The following is a 21,548-nucleotide window of genomic DNA, read 5'->3' as shown; positions in this document are numbered from 1 at the left end:
AAATTATCCAAGCTGTACAAAATGAACGGCAAGGAATTGCAGTGCGAGAACCATCTCCAACAGGACAAAAAAATTCAGGAAGATGTGAGTACGGAGGAGGTTAACAGATCAGAGAGAGAGGACCCAAATGAGCTTCCCATGATGGAGCAGAACGACCTTGATCGAGCACATACACCTCTACAATGAAGGAGTATTGAAGTAATGCATCAAGAACGAAAAGAAGGGTTGCTATCCTTGAAATCATTTGACAGCGCAAAACTGAGATCAGAAGTTGTGTTGTGAATGAAGCAATGAAGGACATCCATACTGGAGACATAATCGAGTTGACCTCTTTGCTATATGGAGCCACTTATGTTACGACTGAAAAGAATGGGAATGTTGAAAGAAAAGCGATAGACAAAGTACCAGAAGGTTCATTGATGAACTTAGCGAGCGAGCAGGCCCTCTGAGGGACTGGGCTGGGGGTAGAATGAGGGCCTGCCCGCATGGCTTTGTATTTTGAAGGTCGCGTCCAAATTTTGGACGCAAAATACTGATTGGCTGAAATTAAATTACTTGGTGACGTCACCATTGGCTGGTCAGAAATTGTAGAATGTTACCGTAACTTTACATAATTAAAGGTCGGGCAACGCGATGCAATGGCTTCTCAGCTGGAAGGAAAGGAAGTTCTATCTCTGTTATCCACAGGATTCGGGAAAAGTCTTATTCCCCAACTGTTTTTCGTAGCGGCCAAAATACAACGAGGGTGACTTCATGTCACCGTGGCAGTTTCCTGTCCTCGACAAAGCATTATCGCTGATTACATTTGGACAAAAACTTGGGCCTTTCGGCTGCCTCAGTTGCCGATTTAACGATAGAGAACGATAGAGAACGATAAAGGAACTCTACACGATTTTAGCAAGTATTTGGTTAAGCCGAAAAGGTGGCTACACAAATGATTCCTTGATCTCCTGGGTGACACCGATACACTTGAAAACAAAATAGTCCAATTTTCAAATTGTTGAATTAGCAAAATACATATCTATAATCACAAATACTCGGTAAGCCTTGAAATAAACTGGTGTAGGAATTAGAATATCTGTCTAGTATTAAAGTGTGATGTAGTAGTTGTAATGTCTGATTTTCACTAAAATAAATTTAAAAAGATAATTCCGCTTCGCTTTACCGAAATTTGGCAGCAGTTGTGGTCGACGAGTCTCACACGGTGGAGATGCGCTCAGGGAAAACGGATTTCTCTGTTACGATTCCAGTCGTTTCAAGTTTGTGTGCTAATTTTTTTCCCTGACGAACGAAACACATTTTCCGTGGAAGGGACTCCGACGAATTACCGTACAGAATATTCAGCTACGCTTTACAGCATCAGCAGTAGTTGTTAGGATTTTCTGGCGAAGGCTTCCTTCCTTTACAGTTTTTTTGGAGTTTCTGCCTCGAGCAATTTAGAAATACACAACGCGTGGCTTACTGTTTTTTTCAATGTTTACTTCTGGTGCGCGCTGATTGGCCAATTTTTGACAGCTCTCTCAGCGTGACATCAGGAGGTGGCATTCAAAATTCAGAGGGATGCGTGCAGGCTCTCCTTTTCTCCCACCGCAGAGAGAGAGCCTGCTCGCAGGCTATGACGAACTCTAAGAGCGAGTGGAATTGTTTCCGCGTTCCCTGCGCGATAGTGGCGCGAGACCACGTAAAATAGGTTACCCCATGGTTACATGACATCTAGGAACACACACACCTTTTTTAATGCGTCTTACATGAGGTTCTTTTTGACTGATGAGGCTCGAAGAGCGAAATATATTTCAAGATTCTTAAACATTGTTATTTTGTTTTTACATTTTCTATACGTGCGTCGAATGTGATACTCGAGACGTTATGTCTTGTTCTGCAAGTAGTTCAAAAAGGGAGAACCATTGCGGAAAAGACGAATCAACAGAAACATCGAATCATGGCGTGAGGATTTATGTAAGATCGAGAAAGTAAGGAAAGGACAGGGGCACCCAACGAGAATGTAGTTCAAAAGCACTCAAACATAGCACTGTTAAACGTATTTTAGTATTTAAACGGTACATATAGGCATAATTTTATCCCCTAAAAAGTTTTCATCTGTTCGGATTTCCTAGCTGAAAGTCTAGTGATCCGAAAATTATAGGTATCAAAACCTACCATTTCGAAAATTTTAGCCAGAAAAAAGGCTCCCGAAAATTCTAGGTGACCTTTTTAGGGTAAAAGTCCGTTAAAAATGGGCAATTATACCATTTTTCAGATGTTCGAAAATCCTAGGAAAGGCAGGCAAGCAAGAAATTTTACAACAAATTTTCGGATAATTCTAGATCTCAAATCGTCTTCCGAACAGATATTTTCCGAAAATTGACGTTGGGTGCCCCTGAAAGGAAATACAAGATCAAAGCAAAGAGAATGTTACTGAATAGAAAATATCAGCTACAAAGGAAGGGAACTTGGTATGCCTCAGAAGTGCTGAAACAAAAGACCAAAGCAGGTGTGATCAAGATGAAGGCGTGTGAGGATAGGTGCCTTCAATTCACTCAAAACAATCTGTTTCGAACAAGTTAAAGATAAGAGACTGAGTCACCAAATTTGACTGAAGCAACATAATTTTGGAGTAACATCTGGGCAGAGGACCACAATGAGAACGCAACTTGGCTTAAGGACTTAGGACGACAGAGGCGCAACAGGACATTCACATTACGTTGGAGGATATACGATCTGGAGTGAGAAAGATGCCTAAGTGGAAGGCAGCCGGTTCTGACTATATCCAAGGTTTTTGGTTTGGGACTCTGACTGAAATACACCCTCAGCTCTAAGCATTCCTTCAAGAAGGAGTACAATCTGGAAATGTCACGGTATCTTAATGGATGATTTGAAAAGAACTGTCTCCAATTACCGCCCTACTGCATGCCTGCCAACAATGTGGAAGCTTTTGACAGGGATAATGGGAAAAAAACTTGACATACATCGGGAAAGACATGGATCGCTAGTTGACGAACAAAAAGAATGCAGGCGACGATCAAGTGGGAAGAAAGATCAACTGCTTGTAGACAAGGCAATCCTGAAGAACTTTCGGAGAAGACTGACTAACTTGTCAATGGCGTGAACTGACCTCAGGAAAGCATACGATGTCTTTCCTCATGCCTGTATCCTAAGTTGTTTGAACATGGTTGGAGCAGCAAGAAATTTCATAACGTTAATCAGTAACAGCATGAATAACTGGAGACCTTTATTGGCATCAGGTGGAAGAGAGCTTGGCCAAGTTGACATCAAGAGAGGGATCTTCCCAGGAGACTCGTTATCTCCATTACTCTTCATTGTTATCATGTTGCCACCAATCCTGGTATTGAGAAAGATGAGAGCAAGATTAACCACCTCCTTTCTGTTCATGGATGATTTAAAGTGAATATGGATCATATAAAGCTATATGGTGCGAAAGACCAACTTGGCTCCCTTGTCCAAACGGTGAGAAACTTTTCTGGGGACATCCAAATGTCATTTGGACTTGACAAGTGTGCAGTCCTATAAATTGTGATGTAAGCTGTTGCGTAAGCCATTGTTTCCCTGGGGCCCTTGCGACATGCCATGTGCTCGCAGCCATATTGCTCGATTAAACGTGTTGCTGGTGCGTTCGATTCTGCCTCATAGTCGATTACCTAGCTAACATTATATGGTGTCAGAAGCGGTGAAAGACAATGACGTCCTTCCGAGTTCAGCTTCCGGAAAATTTCGACTTCAGTCATCCAGAGGGCTGGCCTAAATGGAGCCGACGTTTTGCCCCCTCTCGCCAAGCAACAGGCCTAGTGAAAGAAGAGGGAGAAAGCCAGATCAACACTTTACTCTACGCCATGGACAACAAAGCCGATGATATCCTCAACTCCTTCAAGTTATCAACTACTCAACTGAAACAGTATCACACTGTGAAGACGAAGTTTGACGAACATTTCGTAGTACGCAGAAATGTTATTTTTGAGCGCGCCAAATTCAACAGACGCCGGCAAGAGGAAGGTGAGACAGTTCATAGTTTCGTCATAGCTTTACACGCTTTGGCCGAACATTGCGCCTTTGGGACACTTCAGGACGAATTGGTTAGGAACCGGATCGTTGTTGGCTTGCTTGACTCTAAACTCTCCGAAAAAGTTCACCTTGACCCCGATCTTACGCTTACGAAAGCGATGCACCAGGCCCGACAAAGCGAAGCCGTGAAGAAACAGCAAACCCTGATGAAAAACGGCTTCAAAGAACTCGCCGAGGTGGACGCTGTCAACTTTGAGAAGCCCTCAAAATCAAAAGTCTTCAAGAATCAAGTTGAAGATTCCCCAGTGGTGAGACGCTGTGAATACTGTGGAAAAACCCTAGGACATATTCCACAATACTGCCCTGCCAAGGAAACAACTTGCCACAAGTGCTCAAAGAGAGGTAACTGGGGAATCGTTTGCTAGTCTTCGAACACAGTTGACTCGGTTGAGGAACTACGCCTTCTTAGGAGCAGTTGGAACCTTAAACAACTCCCCTGTTTCCTTCAAGATAGATACTGGGGCGGATGTGACAATAATCCCTGAGAGCATTAATTTTATAATTCACTGCATCCTTCCCCAACTCTGATCAAATCAAGCAAGACTTTGTTTGGCCCAGCAGATACAGCCCTCCCTATCCATGTCTACTTTATGGGAAAAATCACTCATGCTGAAATGGCTACAGGCCAGGAAATATTTGTTGTGACCGGAGCCCGACAAGCCCTCCCCGGTCGCCCAGCAAGAGAGTCACTCCAACTTGTTGAGAAGATAAATGCTATAGAGGCAAACAAAGATTACAAAGCACAGTTTCCAGACCTGTTCACTGGACTCGGAAAACTAGACCGACCTGACTATGTCATAAAACTGAAGCCAGATGCCAAGCCATTCGCTCTTACCACACCCAGGAGAGTGCCTGTTCCCCTCCTTTCGAAAGTCAAAGAAGAACTCGCCCGGATGGAGCAAATGCACATCATTTCCAAAGTTGATGAACCAACAGAATGGTGCGCGGGGACAGTCGTAGTCCCCAAGGCTAACGACAAAGCTCGAATCTGTGTACATCTAACAAGGCTAAACGAAAACATCTTGAGGGAATTCCACCCCTTACCCTGTGTTGACGACACACTAGCACAATTAGCTGGAACGAAAGTATTTAGCAAACTAGACGCAAATTCAGGGTTCTGGCAAATTGGCTTGTCACCAGAGTCGTCCAAGCTCACCACCTTCATCACGCCATTCGGCCGGTTTTGCTTTAATCGTCTACCATTTGGAATCAGTTCGGCGCCCGAACACTTCCAAAAGCGAATTTCACAGGTCCTGGAAGGAACGGAAGGATCTCTGTGCCAGATGGATGATAACCTGGTCTTCGGTAAATCGTTCAAAGATCATGATGAGCATATGAAAGAAACTTTATGCAAGCTACAAGAGGCTAACCTTACCTTAAATGAAGAAAAGGGTGAATTCGCCAAACCATCTGTAGAATTCTTAGGCACCATTGTCAATGCCGAGGGCACACAAGTTGACCCCAAGAAAGTGGAAGCTATTACTAAGATGGCAGCCCCTAAAGACCCATCAGAACTGAGAAGGCTCCTTGGAATGGTTAATCAGCTGAGCAAATTCCAACCTCATATAGCTGAGCTCACCAAACCACTAAGAGATCTCCTGAGCACCAAGAACCACTGGACAAGGGGTGAAATTCAGCAACAGGCCTTCTCTTCTGTCAAAAACAGCCTCGCTTCCACTCCTACCCTTGCCCTCTATAATGCAAGCCGTCAGACAAAACTCTCCACAGATGCATCTTCTTATGGCCTAGGGGCGGTTCTACTGCAAAACCATGATGACCAATGGCGCCCAGTCGCTTACGCCTCAAGAGCCATGAGTCCTACAGAACAGAGCTATGCCCAAATTGAGAAGGAAGCATTGGGCATAACTTGGGCAAGTGAACGCTGTGCAGATTATCTCATTGGACTCAAGTTTCACATCAAAACGGACCACAAGGCTCTATTCCCTTTGTTCAGTACCAAGAAACTCGACGAGCTTCCAGCTAGGGTGCAGCGTTTCCGGATGCGTATGATGCGATTCTCCTACAGCATCTCACATGTACCTGGGAAAAAACCTGTGTACCGCTGACACACTATCCCGTGCGCTTCTCGTAAAACCTCTGAACCAGCAGGAAGAGAAGCTGGAAAATGATGTTATGGCCTATGTTGACTGGGTTATCAGATACCTGCCCGCAACGGAGGATCGACTGGAAGAGCTGAGGTGCCAACAACAGGAAGATGAAGTGTTGTTACAAAGCAGATCATGGAGTATTCCTCGACCCAATCGCCCGAGAGATCTCAACTCCCTGGACCGCTGAAACCATACTGGCCAGAGAGAAATGAACTGACAATACAACAATTAAGGCTTACTGATGAAGGGCAATCGTCTTGTCATCTCTGTGTCCGTGCGACTAGATGTCCTGGAGAGAGTTCATGAAGGCCATCAGGGTAACAAATGCAGAGAGAGGGCAAAAACCTCAGTATGCTGGCCAGGTCTGAGCAGACAACTGGAGGAAGTGGTAAAGAGATGTCCAAGCTGCATGAAACAGCATGTTAACACAGCAGAGCCAGCGATTCCTTCTGAACTCCCTGACCGGCCTTGGCAGAAACTTGCCGCTGACTTATTTGAGCTGAAAAATCAACAGTACCTACTTGTCATTGACTAATTATCTCGATATGTTGAGGTAGCCAAGCTGTCCCGCACTACTTCACTTGACATAATAGTGCACCTCAAGTCCATGTTTGCGCGACACGGCATCTCAGACGAGCTACTGTCAGACAATGGCCCGCAGTTCTCAGCGAACACATTTGCCAAGTTTCAGGAAGAGCTTGGATTCACGCACATTACGTCAAGCCCCAATTTCCCCCAAGCAAATGGCGAGGTAGAACCTGCTGTTCAGACTGTAAAAAACTTACTAGAGAAGGCATCAGACCCATACAAAGCCCTAATGACATATCGTGCCACTCCCCTTGAAAGTGGCCTCAGCCCCGCTGAACTTCTGATGGGAAGGAAAATCCGCACCACGGTTTCCTATCCTGCCAAGCCACCTGGAACCTAACTCGCCTTACTTAGAGCAGTTCAGGGAGAACGATTCTGTACTAAAATCCACACAGAAGAAGAATTTTGATCGACGACACTCTGCTAAGAGCCTCCCAGACCTCTTACCAGGAGATCCTGTCTGGCTACCCAGTAAAATGGTTGAGGGGACCGTGATAGATAAAGCTGGTACTCCTCGGTCCTACACTGTCGAAACGCCAAATGGATAGCTAAGGAGAAACAGGCGCCACCTAAACCTCCTCCCTGAAACGCCCAGCGAAATGGAGAGTACACCTTGCGTAGAATCCTCCCCCTGTGAGAGAACCGGCAGTCCAGTGTGCTCTACCCCGCTTGTTGGCCCAAGGAGAAGTGCCCGAAGTTGCAGTGAAATACGAGTTCCAGAACGTTTCCGAGAATAGCTGACTTTGGCCTGTTTATTTGCTTTTTCACTTTCTTATAAAACAGTCAAGTGAAGCTATGATCTTCGCAGTTATGAACGCAATTTTTACAATTGCGTAGAGAGGCCTGAAAAATTCTGGACTTCAACAGGGTTTGAACTCGTGGTTTGAACCCGTGACCTCGCGATTCCGGTGCGACGCTCTAACCAACTGAGCTATGAAGCCACTGACGTTGGGAGCTGGTCAGCTGTGGGTTCCAATGGTCCCGTGAGGAATGAATCAATGAGGAAATGGTATATGAAATGAATCATATATGAACTGCGGATATGAAATCAAGTGAAGCTATGATCTTCGCAGAGTACACCTGCGAAGATCATAGCTTCACTTGATTTCATATCCGCAGTTCATATATGATTCATTTCATATACCATTTCATCATTTATAAAACAGTCTTAGTTAGTTGTTGTAGCTGATAGAAAGCTACCGTAGTTCATAGGTTGAACAGAGAGTTCCTCTCTGAACTTTTGGAGGACTGCTTATTGCTTGGAAGGGAGATGTGATGTAAGCTGTTGGGTAAGCCATTGTTTCCCAGGGGCCCTTGCGACATGCCATGTGCTCGCAGCCATATTGCTCGATTAAACGTGTTGTTGTTGCGTTCGGTTCTGCCTCATAGTAGATTACCATGCTAACATTATAGAAATTAATAGAGGAAAATAAGTTGAGAGTACGGAAATAGAACTACCTCATGATAAATAAAAAAAAAAATGGGGTAGAGGTGGATTGCTGCAAGTATCTTGGAATGCTACACTTAGACCAGACATTGAAAAACCAAAATGAAGAATAGGATTACAGCAGAGTATTTCAGGAGGGTTAAGATTTGTGTAAATCTAAGCTGAATGGAGGCAATCTGATTGATGGGTTAAATGAATGGATGCATGCACACAAGGAGTAATGTTGCAAGATTATATCTGCCATGGGAGGAAGGAAGGTGGAAGAAGTTTGATAGCAATAGAGGAATGTGTAGACAAAGAGAGGAAGGTGTTACATGCTTATCTTCAAGAGAGTGTCGAATGGATGCTGGTCGCTAGGACTCAGAAAGTGATTGATAAAGAGGAAAGTCATGAGAACTACAGGAAGTCAGGGAAATGAAATACACTTCGAAGATCCTCGAAGAGGATTATCCTGTGAAATTAAATGAATTTCGATCAGAAAAACCTTAACAGCAGACTACTAGGCTATTTCGAGCACTTTTCTATGAAGCGTGGAGCCACACTTTTGCAGTGATATCGGCATCAGGGAAATACACGTTCTACGAGTGGTACCTAGTTGTTTGAACTTATAACTGGACCTCAATTAATAAGCAAGCAACCCATATTTATTTTATACCCAAGCAGTTCGCAATAGAAATAACGAGGCAAGACAGTTTAATTCGCTGCTTTCCCGGTTCTTGGTAAATAATGCAAGCGGTTAGGGATAAGTGAGTATAAAGTAAACTAAACATAGTTCTTCTGATCTTTATAGTTTTCAATTCAACATTTCCTGACCAAGAATAAAAATGTCACACACAATCTTGCTTCCAAAAACGCAGTTTTCTTTTCAGCGAGAAAATGAAATCAACAGCAATGGATAAAAGTTGAGAATGTTGCTGAAAGTGACGTTTCGGGACTGTGCCCTTCATCAGTGGAATGTTCGTTAATGTTTTAAGCCACGCTTCCTAGTATTTGATTTACAATTTGAAAGTTGCGTTGTGCACGCGCGCGCGAGCTTCAAATAAACTGAAAATTAGCATTGAGGCCGCGCGGCTGGCATGTCCCGTGACGAAAGATGAGACGCATCTCATGTCTCTTCCTCTGTTTGTTCAGGGTTTTTGAGACAATGCTATTCAAGTCCCCAGGGAACTCATTTGCCTATTTATGCAAAGCTTCTCTGGTTTTCGCTCTCTTTCGCCAAGTTACGCCGTTCTGGTCCAGTGTGGAATTTTTTGCCCCTCCCACCTCCCCTTCGGCGACGGCCCCTACCCCGGAAGGTAGACAAATTTGTCAATGGGTTGTACGGACTACATTACAGAAGGCATATAACAAGGTGCCACATTTTTGGATCCTGAAATGCCTCCAGATGGTCGGGGCAGCCCAAAATATGCTATCTTTACTCAGCATCAATGTTACCAAATTGGAAAGCGCCAGGATCTGACTTTGTACAAGGTCGGTCTGGATCAAGAACTTCAAGAACCTGAATGCTCGTATTGCAACTCAGTTATAGTTCAATTTGGCAACCGACATATGGTCAGGGTGGATGAAAAAAATGAAGAGCTGTAGAGAGTAAGGACCCCATGAAAGGTAAAGCAGTATCAAAATAACTGAACCAACACGAGCAATATAGGTAATATTGTCAGCCGTTGCCCAAAGCAGGCTGTCTCCGATCCAAGAGAATGAAAAAGGAGGCATTGGCCTTTGGGACCACTTTTTTAACACTGGCACCTTTTGCTGGAAAGTGTAATTTTCATTGAGTAGGGGTGTGGTATGAACATGTGCCATGAGAGTGTTTTGGGAAAAGATGAATTTAAGTTCCTGTGGGATACAAATATATCGAAAGACCACGAAGTTTGTGCAAGAAAGCCAGCCCCTGTATTGATATAGCAACACCATATGATGCTTGAGTAATACAAAAGGAAAAATGTGGATACGTTTCAGGACTTGAAAAGAAATTAGAAAGATGTCAGTGAAACGGATGTTGTGCCGATCGTGGTTGGAGTCTTGAGGTCATTGGGGTAGACACGCCCATCTAGCTTCAAAAAGCTGCCCTGCTCGGAACATCAAGGATCCTATGGAAGGAATTGGAGGGCTAGATGCCAAAGGAAGAATGTTTTGTTGTGCAAGTCTATATCTGTGGCAGCTTGTTGCTGCCTACTGCCTAGTACTCTGGTCTTACTTTCGTCTCACTAACTTTGCAAATAAACTTGCCTTTAATTGACTGGTTTTCCAACGACTGAAGTTAGTTGAGTGCAGTGGACCATGATATTAAGAGAGTGCATCCGGTATCATAAATGATATCACTTGAGATTTTGTTCCTGACTCACTAGTTGTGGAGGCGGCGAACGTTTTTGAAACATAGGAGACGGAAGAATTCAATTTACAAAAACCATCTCTACTGGTCCCTATGAGAACAGATGCCTCGCAATGGCCAATGAGCATCGTTTGAAACAACTCGCAGCTCAGTGCACGTACACGTTAATTAAAACAATGAAACGTTACAAGCTAGATAAAATTTGACAAGGCTACTTACCATCACTTCCAATACAATTGTTTATCTGAAAGAAAAAAAAACGGTTTAAGATTCTCAAGTTGGTTCTTGATGTTTATAGCATAGGCGAACCACCCTCTGTTGGTGTTGTTGTTATCGATTTGTAGAAGGATAAATACATTAAGGCGGTTGCGATATGCTCAACAATAAAGTTTGAAAGCTAATAATTCAATGAAAGATCAAACGAAGTGTCAACTGAGTCCTGTGTTATGTTGTTTTGGTCGTTCCGAGCTGTTTGAGCCGTCATTTTGCGAGATCTCTTCTCGACCGACAGTAAAGATAATTGACAAGGTAGATAGCACCCAGCCGCCGGCTTTTGACCTCGTCTTGTCCAAGCTGGAACTGACGCCAAACCAGTGAAATCCTCACCTTAAAAACACCAGCATCCAATCGATTAGGGCTGTCCCCATACCTTCGCCGAATGTGAGCGTCATCTTTCGAAAATCACTCGAGAAAGGCTAACCTGAAATCCATAACAAACTGGGAGCTGCCAGGAGAACTGCCTGGGAACTGGGAACTGCCAGGAGGGGCTAGGAACTGCCAACGGTCGCGTTGCACTGATTGGCAAAATCAAACAGACTCAAATGCTTCGAATTCCTTTGGCCTGGTTTCTTGCACCGATCATGTTGAGAAAGCTTTGTTATGGGTTTCAGGATCGCCTTTCTCCGGTGAATTTTCGAAAGATGGCGTTCACATTCGGCGAAGTTATGAGGACATTCCTAATTAATTGGATGCTGGTGTTTTTAGGGTGAGAATCTCCCTGGTTTTGCGTCAGTTCAAGCTTGAACATTACGAGGTAACAAGCCGGCGGCTGGGTGCTACCTACCTTACCAATTTTCTTGACTGTCTAACCGTCGGTCGAGAGAAAAGACCTCGGAGAATGAAGCCTCGAACAGCTCGGAACGACTAAAATATAACACAGGATCCTGGCACAGGATTCAGTTGACACTTTTTTTGATCTTTCATTGAATTATTTGCTTTCAAACTTTATTACCGAGCAAATCTCAGCCGCGTAATGTATTTATCCTTGTACTGATTCATAACAACACCAACAGAGGGTGGTCCGCCTGTGTTTATAGTTTGACAAAAAAAAAGTCGAACTGAGTGACCCATTGATTCACTCATTGACTTAACGTTCACCTATTGTGGACAGCCTGAAGCTCCAGTTAATCATAATCATTATCTTTGTCAAAACTATCTAATTGACAGCGCAAGTGTTAAAGTTATGAGGTTGTACTTTTAAAAATTATTATCTTTGTGCTTTTACATTATCTCACTGAACCTTCTCGAAGACGTGATTCATTTGATGGATATTGCTGGAATAAGCGAGTGCTGACTTTCCAAAAAGAAGGCCGGAAGGGTTTCGACCTACAGTTTCAATTATTCAATTCTCAAGGACTCGGCGCATTTTCCAGGAATTCTTATACTCCACACCAAATATGAAAAAAAATCATATACAGTATAAGCCAAACAAGCAAATAAATTTTGGTAATTCCGCCTTATAATGATTGCCAGAACATTCACTTGACGACGTTTGTAATCTGGACGCTTTAATTAATGTCAGTTTAGACTTTCTCAAAGACCTTTTAATTTTTTCCCGCTTAGTGACGACTGGTTGGGTCAATTTAAAGGACTTTTGCCATCTGCTTGGCGCCAAAATTTCACCGGTGACGGCAACAATTCTAAGAATATTAATGGTTCAAATGGTGAGAAGCTTTAGGACGCCATATTGTTTTTGCACTGACTGTGTTGTTGAAGTCTCATCGGGAGTCGTGATGGAAGATGTGGAAGATGCGATAGAACTTGGTCTACAGAAATTAGGATGATCAAAAATGACAGAGAATCAAGCTTCTAATCTCAGCAGCTTCAAAAGATCAAGCAATTTTTTCTAAATACCATATGGCATAATTATACTGAATCAATATGGTTTTATTAAAAACATGCATGCGTTGTGCATGTAACGGGATTGGAGTGGCGCCCATCCCTGCAATGAGTCACGGCAGATGCCGGGAGTTACTGTAGAAGCTAAGAAAAAGGAGACTTCGGGTTGCCTTCGACTGCGGTCGGCCTCTTGTCTTGTCTTGTCTTGTATTAAAAAGAGACTCACTGGGCCGCAATTTTGTTGGCTTAGCAACATAGTGAGTCAAAAAATACATCCATTTCCATTCGCTGAGCTAGAGATGTCTTAACAGTATTTTCAATTGAATTGGGAATTTGAAGTATGAAACTACTATTTTTGAAAATATATATTATAACAAATGAGAGGCTGCCTGAGGCTCCCTAAGAAGTCCAAGCAGTAGCAATGAAAATTTCCCTTTCATTTTCAAACAAAGACTATGACAAATAAGAGGCTGCCAATTTCTGCTTCTCACTTAAGTCCACAATACCATCGGCAGCAGCAAGATACCCCAGAGGCTCTGCTGCCAGGTTAGCAATGGTGTTATCACCACAAAAGGAAAATTCTTGAATTCTTGGAGTGCTGCAGCATTACGCATTAACAGTTGAACTTGAATTGTGCAACGAAGGCGTGCTACCTTGAATGCACTTACTATATTGCGGAAATGATCGCTGGACTTCTCTTGAAAAAAGTTCAGTCCTGGCTGGATACATGCTTTAGCCTGATCAGTCAATCTAGCTTGGAGGGCAGCATCGCCATTGTCAATTTCTCTGGCAACAGCCAAGGTGCAAGGTTAGTGGCCTACACCAACTGCTTGAGCAACAACTGAAAGATCTTCATAGCATGAAAATATCATGGGGCCATCACCTTCAAGGCTATATGTTGACTTAGTAAAGTGAATACCAGCATCAACAATAGCGGCAAGCTCTAAGCGGAGATCTTGAAGGTCTTGAGGATTCCCAAAGATATCCAACAGATTTTAACAGAAATATTGGACGGCAGTCTTTGGGCAAGTTCAACCCCCTTGATTGGCTTTGCAAGAATCTCAAGGCTTGAAATCCTCCTGGACATAACGCACTACAATAGCAAGTGCTTCGCCAGGTCGGGCAGTCCCATCAAATATAACCGACACTTCTTTAACATCCTGAAGCTCGGCCTTGACCTTTTTCTTGTTCCCTTGCCAACATAGAAGGAATAATGTCTTTCATGTGTGTACTTGCAGTAAGAGTATGGGCATACTTTTCAAAAAGAAGGCGCAAAACATATCTATCTTGGAAATTGGTATGCCGGCCTTAAGGAGTGTCTCAACTACTTCAAAACGCAAGACTCGCATATCTGTTGGTAAAGTAGCCCTACTCTCTTGCCTTTGCAGACATTGCTCGATACTTTGGCTTTGGCTTGTCCCTCATGATATTGGCGATGCCATTCAAGTGTTTTCGGGACTGCACATATTTCTGTATGGTGCTCTTCTTCACAGCAACGATTTCGTGACATGCATCTCATCGTAGCTGCCCTTTGACGCAAGCGAAGTGATGATCTGGATATTCCTTGATTCGGTCTTGAACCGAAGTTTTGGTCATTGGATTTGACATCCTACTTGCCTTGTACTTGCCCCATGTTCTAGCAACTTTACGTTCTCTCGAAATGGAAGCCCTTCCAGGTTCCGTCATCTCTGCACCATTTTCTCTAGCAGTTTGAATAAGGTCTTCGCTTTCTTGTATGGCTTCCGCCATTTTGCTTCAGCAATACAGGAAGCTATTATATATTCGGAATATTAACACAGGATACCCACCGAGACATCCATATATGGAAGATACACCACAGGACATCCAACGAGACATCCATATATGGACGATACACCATAGAACACCCAATTACAAAGTGAAAATTGTGCTTATAGCAAGATTTTTCGTTCGGTGTTTGATTTGAAATTGCAAAATATATCAAAAATTGTCATTTTGGTAAAAGTTCTAACAAGAATTTTGGTTGTAAAAACTTTGGTTATAAAAGTTAACGCTATAAAATCGACATTTCGATGTCGACGTGATATTAATAAGACATTAATTTTGGTAAAAGTTGCTCGGAAAATTGAAAATGTTGGTCAGATTTAAAAAAGTTGCTCAACATTGAAAAAGTTGCTCAAACGTTGCCGGGCAGAATCTATCTATGCCCTCTGAAAGGAAAGGATCTTTTTTTTCATTCTCCAACGGGATCAGGCAAATCACTGTGTTTTGAGATTGCCCCATTTATGTTCGAGGCAACAACGGTAGGGAACGTTGAAAAGAAATCAAATATATCAGTCCATGGGCCATTGTAACTTCGCAGTATCAATCCGGGGAAGAAAATATGAAATATATCTGATGAAAGCTTATGTGAAAGATTTTCCAAATTCGCTTGATAGCAATCGTAAAATAGTAGCTTTAGAAAGGAGGCTGACAATAAGACAATTATTTTAAATACATTCTTTGTTTACAAAAGCAAATATATCGGCATATTTAACAATTAACAGCATTTCAAGTCTAGACATTTCTTTCGTTAAAAGCCAAAATACATAATTTGATTTGACAGAAAACCTAATTGAAGCCATAAGGCGTGGGATAACATCGACCGATTAGAGGAAACCCTTTCTGCATCGGGAACATCCCATTGAGTAAATGGGATTGTTGTCCAAGCCAGGCATTTTGGTCCGAGTCTTCCTCCACCACCTGGAATTGTGCAAGCGAGGACAAGGAAAAGAAGCACTGATCCTTCAGTCGTCCCTCCCTACAATGCTGGTGATCGCTGCGGTCCTTGCGCGAGAGCATTCGTCGAGGTAACAGCTGAAGAGATCTTGGCAGAGGCAAGAAAGAAGAATTTGCTTTGGAGCTTATTGCGACTCAGTGCAAAAGAGAAGAAAAAAGCGAGTGGATGGACAGGATTTAATATTTGTGACCGTAACGAAGTTTAAGTCTCACAGGATGTCATCGCATATCTACCGACTATTGCCCCACTTGCTACAAACATGACTACCGTTAATAAGGTCCTAGTACAGTCTCTCAAGATCAAGAATACTCTCAAGTTTAAAAGCATCGTTCTCGTCTTTGGCCAAGCATTGTACGCAAAGGCAACTGATATCCAGTGAAAGCAAAGTGAGAGGTTCAAAGATACCGTCCTGAGGATGGGAGTGTTCCACAATTGGCAAGTGCTCAATTGGCGGCTCAAGTGCTGCAATTGGCAAATGCTTCTCCTGGGCACCCCGAACGACTTTCCAGCTCACCGATCTTCATAGAAGTCGAATAGTACTGGTAAACCCGTTACTCCTGAGAGAAGGATCTGCTTCAGGCAGAGGCTTTAGGAGAAAAGGCTTATAAGACTTTTAGCAAAGGACATGGGTGAGTCTGACCCTCCCAAGTTGAAGTTCCAAGACCATATAACAAAACTTAAACTTAAAACATTTGGTAATCACTCAAAAAAAGATAAGTTCAAAGTGGGATTAGTAAAGAAGTGATCATTAAATCTGATCGTGTGCTGTTTGCCCAAATGATCATCATTGCTGAGAACAGAAAGTTGAAAATGAACTAATGTACTGTGCCACCCTCTCGTACCTCTGCCTTGGGCCTTACCCAGAGATCCTGAAGGATGTACCAGCAGCAGGGGTAATACCACAGCCAAGCGCGAGAATTATTGAAGGAATGGTAATGGTACAGAAGATAAGAGGCGACCAGAGAACATTTGCTCAAGTGGCTGACAATATGCTTTAAATGATTTTGCATGAAGGAACAGACAGCCAGATAGTCCGATCAAGAATTCTGAGAGAGAAAAGAGAGGACCAGACAGTGGCCATGAATACAGCAACATAAATTTGCTCGGAATTTGTTTCAAAAATGTTTTTATATCAGGAAAACTGAATTTGAAAATCACTATTTTCACTTTCAAATTTCGTGGGCGCCACCAACTTGAATTATTGACGTGTTACGGTTGCCCTATTGTTCTGACACAAAGAGCTTTTGTCTAGTAACAATAAGGCAACCGTAACACGTCACAATTTCCCAAGATGGCGGTGCCCGCGAAATTTGAAAACAAAAATAGGCGAGTCTAGAACTTATATAATTCGGATACAAACGCTTTCTTTGAAAACAAATTTGACTGATTTGACTGAGTTAGACTGATTTGACTGAAAAGGTTATTTCCTATTATTTGAAGATATTTTTTTGTTTAACTGGACGTTCCCTTTAAGTCTCAACACCTTGAGGCTTCCTGCTAACGAAGCCTCCACGGGACAAACATTTAGATAAATTACACGAACTCGTACTGCTGAGACCAGATCGGTCTTCAAAAGAAGAGCAACGAGAATCAATATAAAGCAGCCACTAATAAGTCGAAGTTGCGAAACATAGCCTTGAATCAAACGATGCTCAGAAAACTCAGCAAGCCCTAGAAGATGCAACTCCAGTTCAATGCTGAGAAGTGTAAAGAATTAATTGTAGACTTCAAAGTTGCTAGAAGTGAATTTGACCCTATTGTAATTAATACAAAAGAACTTTGTTTAGTAGAACATGCTAAAATATTAGGTGTCACTATTTCAAATACACTTCAATGCAACAATCATATTAAAAACAACATAAACTCCAGTATTTGTAACAATGGAATCTGACCAAATTATTGGTTGCAAGTCGATTCTGCGAAATCAGTCAATAAAAAAATGTTGTTTAGCAGTTATTGTTTCTTTTCTGCAAATTCAGAAGAAATGAGTGGCTTCACTTGGTCACGTGATAATTAACAATTATTGGATTCGGTTTTCGCATGATAGCAATAATTATAAAGGCCAAAGTTTGTGCTGGTTAGGGTATTAGGTGACGTCACTTCTGCTTGCATAAAACTATTGTCTGTAGGTATGACGTCAATTCTACATGTCTAAAATCTATTGTCTGTAGGTATGACGTAAGAGAAAAAGAGCAAGCAAGAATTAGCTATGTGCTTATAGCCAATCAAAATCGAGCTGGTGACACTAATGTATAGTAATACCAGTTATGCTACTCATTAAGCACTTCTATTATACATATATAGTATTAAACTAGAGTAATTGCAGTTTTCAAATATGTATGGTAACATTAATACCCTTGAGTGGTTCCAAAATGTCATTTTGGGGGGTTTTGGCCCAGGGATTATTATCGTCCGTTTTTCTTGTGGTGGCCCCACTTGTGTCTTTAATGAAAAACAAATTCCGGACCAAGTCGCCAGATTGAGAGGTCAAGGCATAACAGCTGCCATTATTAATGGCCCAGAAAGTACTACCGGTGAACTGAAGGATATCCGACTCGGTCGGTGCAAGGTGCAGAGAATCTGTTGAATTCTTACAGAAATGTTTTTCGAGAACTGAAGCTTTTAATCAAAACTTTTTTTATCGACGAAAGTCACTAGAATGAGAGTATTGCGAAATGGTAAGGAAGCATGAAGAAAATTATGGACTGAATCCATCATAAATTTGGGTAATTTTATATAAGTTTATTTGCGGACAAAAGCCTTGCGCCCTCGCGTAATTCTCAGAAATGCTTTACTTTTTTAAAGATCTATGCATTTCACAACTTTTCAATGCAGTGTTTACTTAATAATTGTATTTTTTTGTACTTTGAAAGTCCAGCAAACTCCATGACCCATGAAATAGAGTATGTCAATCAATTTTCCCGCGTGAATTTATAATTATGATTCAAATCCCTGCAGGTGAAACAAGTCGCCCTCTCGCGACTTCGTCGCTCGTTCGCTTTGATTTCTCAATCTAAGGGTTTCAAAAGGGTGACTTGGAGCAAGTCTAAAGTCAGTAGTGACTTTCGATCAAGCCTGCTTGTTCGCTTTTCACTATAATATCTTTTACTTCTCCTTAATACTTATAATGCTTAGCAACACTGTAAAAAACATGAAAATAAATCGACTGGTTGTACTTTTTACCTCAGCATCTTGGTAATAAGTGGTATCTTTTTTGACTTTGAAACAATCAGGGCAAGTGGATCGGTTAGCGTTATTCAGCTGGCATTCACTCGGCATTTTGTTCAGTGCTGTTTTATAGTTGAATGAGAAACACCTTTTGTCTCGCAAACATTTTGCACTACACTCCAAGTCGGACGTTACTTGGTAGGAAGCGATGACGTTATTGTCTAGCACATAGCCTGAAATTCATTAAAAGGCTTCAGATTAGATAATGGCTGGTTGAAAAAAAAAATGAATGGGTAGATAGAGGGAGGGGTGGATGAATGGATGGATGAATGCCAACTAGGCCCCAGTTGTTCGAGGGGTGGATAGCGCTATCCACTGGATAAATCCCTATCCATTGGATAACTCAATTGGTTTTGCTGGTGTTTATCCGCTGGATAGTGAATTACCCGGTGGAAAGCGTCATCCACCTTTAGAACAAGCGAGGCCTGAAGACTTGCTGAATGGTAACGTGTGTGGAAGGGAGACATTTTGCACTCGTGCTCAGATATGAAAAACTTTCATCCAGTCCTTAGTGCTCTCGTCAAAACTACAGCCGGCCATTTTGCAACTCGCAAGCGCGTTTTTTTTTTAATGTTAATATATAGATTTAGCCGAACGTAAAAGTGGAGCTCCCGTTTCTACCCCAGAAAGCAATATAGTGTATATGTAGACAATTATGCTTCTGCATAAAGTGCAAAATTAATCGTCATCACTGTATGTTGTAGTTTTCCATCAAAACCTGAGGCGTGGATTATCGAACTCACACGTTTATTAGCGAAGCAACTCAACTCAACAAATAAAATCACTTTTCTTTTTCTAACCAACACGACAACCGCAGGCCGGAACTGGAAAGAAAGCAATGTCACGACACTGTATACAGTTTACAGTGATGAAAGACAATCAACAACAATTTTAATCTACAACTAAAACCCGGGGGGGGGGGGGGGACTCCCATATGAAACAGACGGGGATGCTCGTCGAAAATGTTGAAATTAACCCCTAAAGGAGAACAATCTAGGCGTGGCTTAAGCAAATGTTGACCCCTAAAAGAGACCGTTTAAAAACACAAAAGTACGACACGCAATGAGTTTTAATGATAAAAAGGCATAATCATCGAATGCTTTTATCTAAAAAGAAAATTTAAAAGGAAATTTGACTTCTGTTTCTCTTCGCGTATTTCTGTGTTACTTCGCGGAACCCTAAACGAGACCTTGGTGGCATAAAATATTGGCGCTTTGCCCGGAACACCCTAAGCGAGACCAAAATCCAAAATTTACACCCCTAAGCGAGACGACGAGCATCCCCGTTTGTTTCATATGGGAGTCTCCCCCCCCCCCCCCCCCCCCCCGGGAACTAAAACTGAAATTACATGCACAGTTATCTCTTTCACAACATTTCCCGCCTGACTGATAATCTTTACACCCTCTCTCTTCAAATAAACCTACTGCAATCCAATATAATTTTTTACGGCGTCGAGAGTTCAGTTATAATGTCTGACGAAATAGACAATGATGACAAGAAAACTCGCCAATGATGTCCGCTGTAAGCTTGAATGGCGACGTAGTGTTTGACTGTTGAAATATGCCAGAATCTCTGCAACACGGAATTACAAACGTTTTCCTCGTTTCTTTTAGCGAGTTTTATAAATTTGTGAGGCAGCGAGGCACCAGTGCATTAAGAAAGAAAACATTACCTGAAAGGTAACCGTTGCAAGTTAGTGTTTTGTCTCGACTTTTGCTCTATTTTTCTCAGCTTTACGGTGTTCTTCATTAAAGTTTTCTCTTCTTCTCTCTCCCCGGCTTCTCTTGAGGCTTTCTGATCTTCGCTCAAATTTCTTAAATATCGTCGCCTCTTCTCAGGGGCACCCAACGACCAATTTGTTGTAAAATGTATTATTATACCCCAGTTAATGAAAATAAATGTTATTAAGGCATTTCAGGTGTTTTTCAGTGTTGCTGGGAAAACATTATCTGTTCCTTTTTCCCAGCAAGACACATAAGAAATTTCCCAGCCAGCTAGATAAAATTGGTTGGTTTCCCAGCCAGCTGATCAAATTTATTTCCCAGCCAGGAATTCCGCCCGCTTTCAAATCCATCGATCCGAAACGACCGAACAAAAGCGACAAAACCGGGACAAAACAGGTTTTTTCCGCAAGCGCAATCACTCTGACTAGCCGTCGTATGTTTGTGACTACTCTCTGGGAGAGGGAAGAGGTTCTCTTTTTTTTTTTTTTTTTTTTTTTTTAGTCGTCGTCCTTAGCCTTCAGAGTTTCTACAACCAGCTCGGGTTGAAATGCTAGAAATAGTCAGTAATTCCCAGGCAAAACCTCTATCAATAACAAAATTTCCCAGCCAGCTCATCGAAACACCTGTATTTTTGCCAGCCAGCAAGATTCCTCTGGGGAACAGATAATGTGAGGAACAGATTCGTTGGGTGCCCCTGTCTTCTCTTGCGCTCTTTCCTGCTCTTTATCCCGTTGATCATCACTAATATCACAAACTCTTTTTCAAAAGTGACAAAGGTCACTGGGGTAAACGCGGGCTGCACAAAAGTTTCTGGCCAAGAAAATTCGCCCATTCGCGCCTCAAAGACTCCCATTCCTTCCCTTTCTTAGTCTCCCATCCCCCTTCCCCAGAGTCTGTACGGACGTACGCTCGGTCAATCACCTGACAACCAAACGAAAAAAGTTTGACCAAATTCTCTTAAATGTGGGGCTCTGCCCCAGGCCACTTGGCGCATTGGCGGCCTGGATCCCCGCTTCTAAGATGTTTTTACTGGGTTGCCCTATGGCAATCCCAGTCGGAAAATGGGTAGATTTCTCCGTTTTATTATTTTTTATTTATTTTATTTTTTTCCACGTCGGTAAAACCTTGCCCGTCACTTCCCTGCTAAGTGAGCGTGTATTTTCTTAGG

At 42.4% G+C, this 21,548-nt stretch overlaps 1 protein-coding gene across 1 annotated transcript in view; it reads right to left on the bottom strand.

Moving 5' to 3' along the window:
• Window positions 1–21,548, bottom strand: part of LOC138033137 (C-reactive protein-like) — a 42,430-nt gene that overhangs the window by 14,245 nt on the left and 6,637 nt on the right. Inside the window, exons 2-3 of the mRNA XM_068880903.1 lie at window positions 18,612–18,829; window positions 10,772–10,796 (exon numbers count right to left, since the gene is read on the bottom strand). Of these exons, the coding sequence (XP_068737004.1) occupies window positions 10,772–10,796; window positions 18,612–18,829 (243 nt within the window). The remainder of the gene's footprint in view (window positions 1–10,771; window positions 10,797–18,611; window positions 18,830–21,548) is intronic.

Source organism: Montipora capricornis, chromosome 14, assembly GCF_036669925.1.
Source record: "Montipora capricornis isolate CH-2021 chromosome 14, ASM3666992v2, whole genome shotgun sequence".
In the NCBI taxonomy this organism is placed as follows: domain Eukaryota; kingdom Metazoa; phylum Cnidaria; class Anthozoa; order Scleractinia; family Acroporidae; genus Montipora; species Montipora capricornis.
Note: the sequence above shows the minus strand (reverse complement) of the source record. Positions and strands in the feature narration are given on the sequence as shown.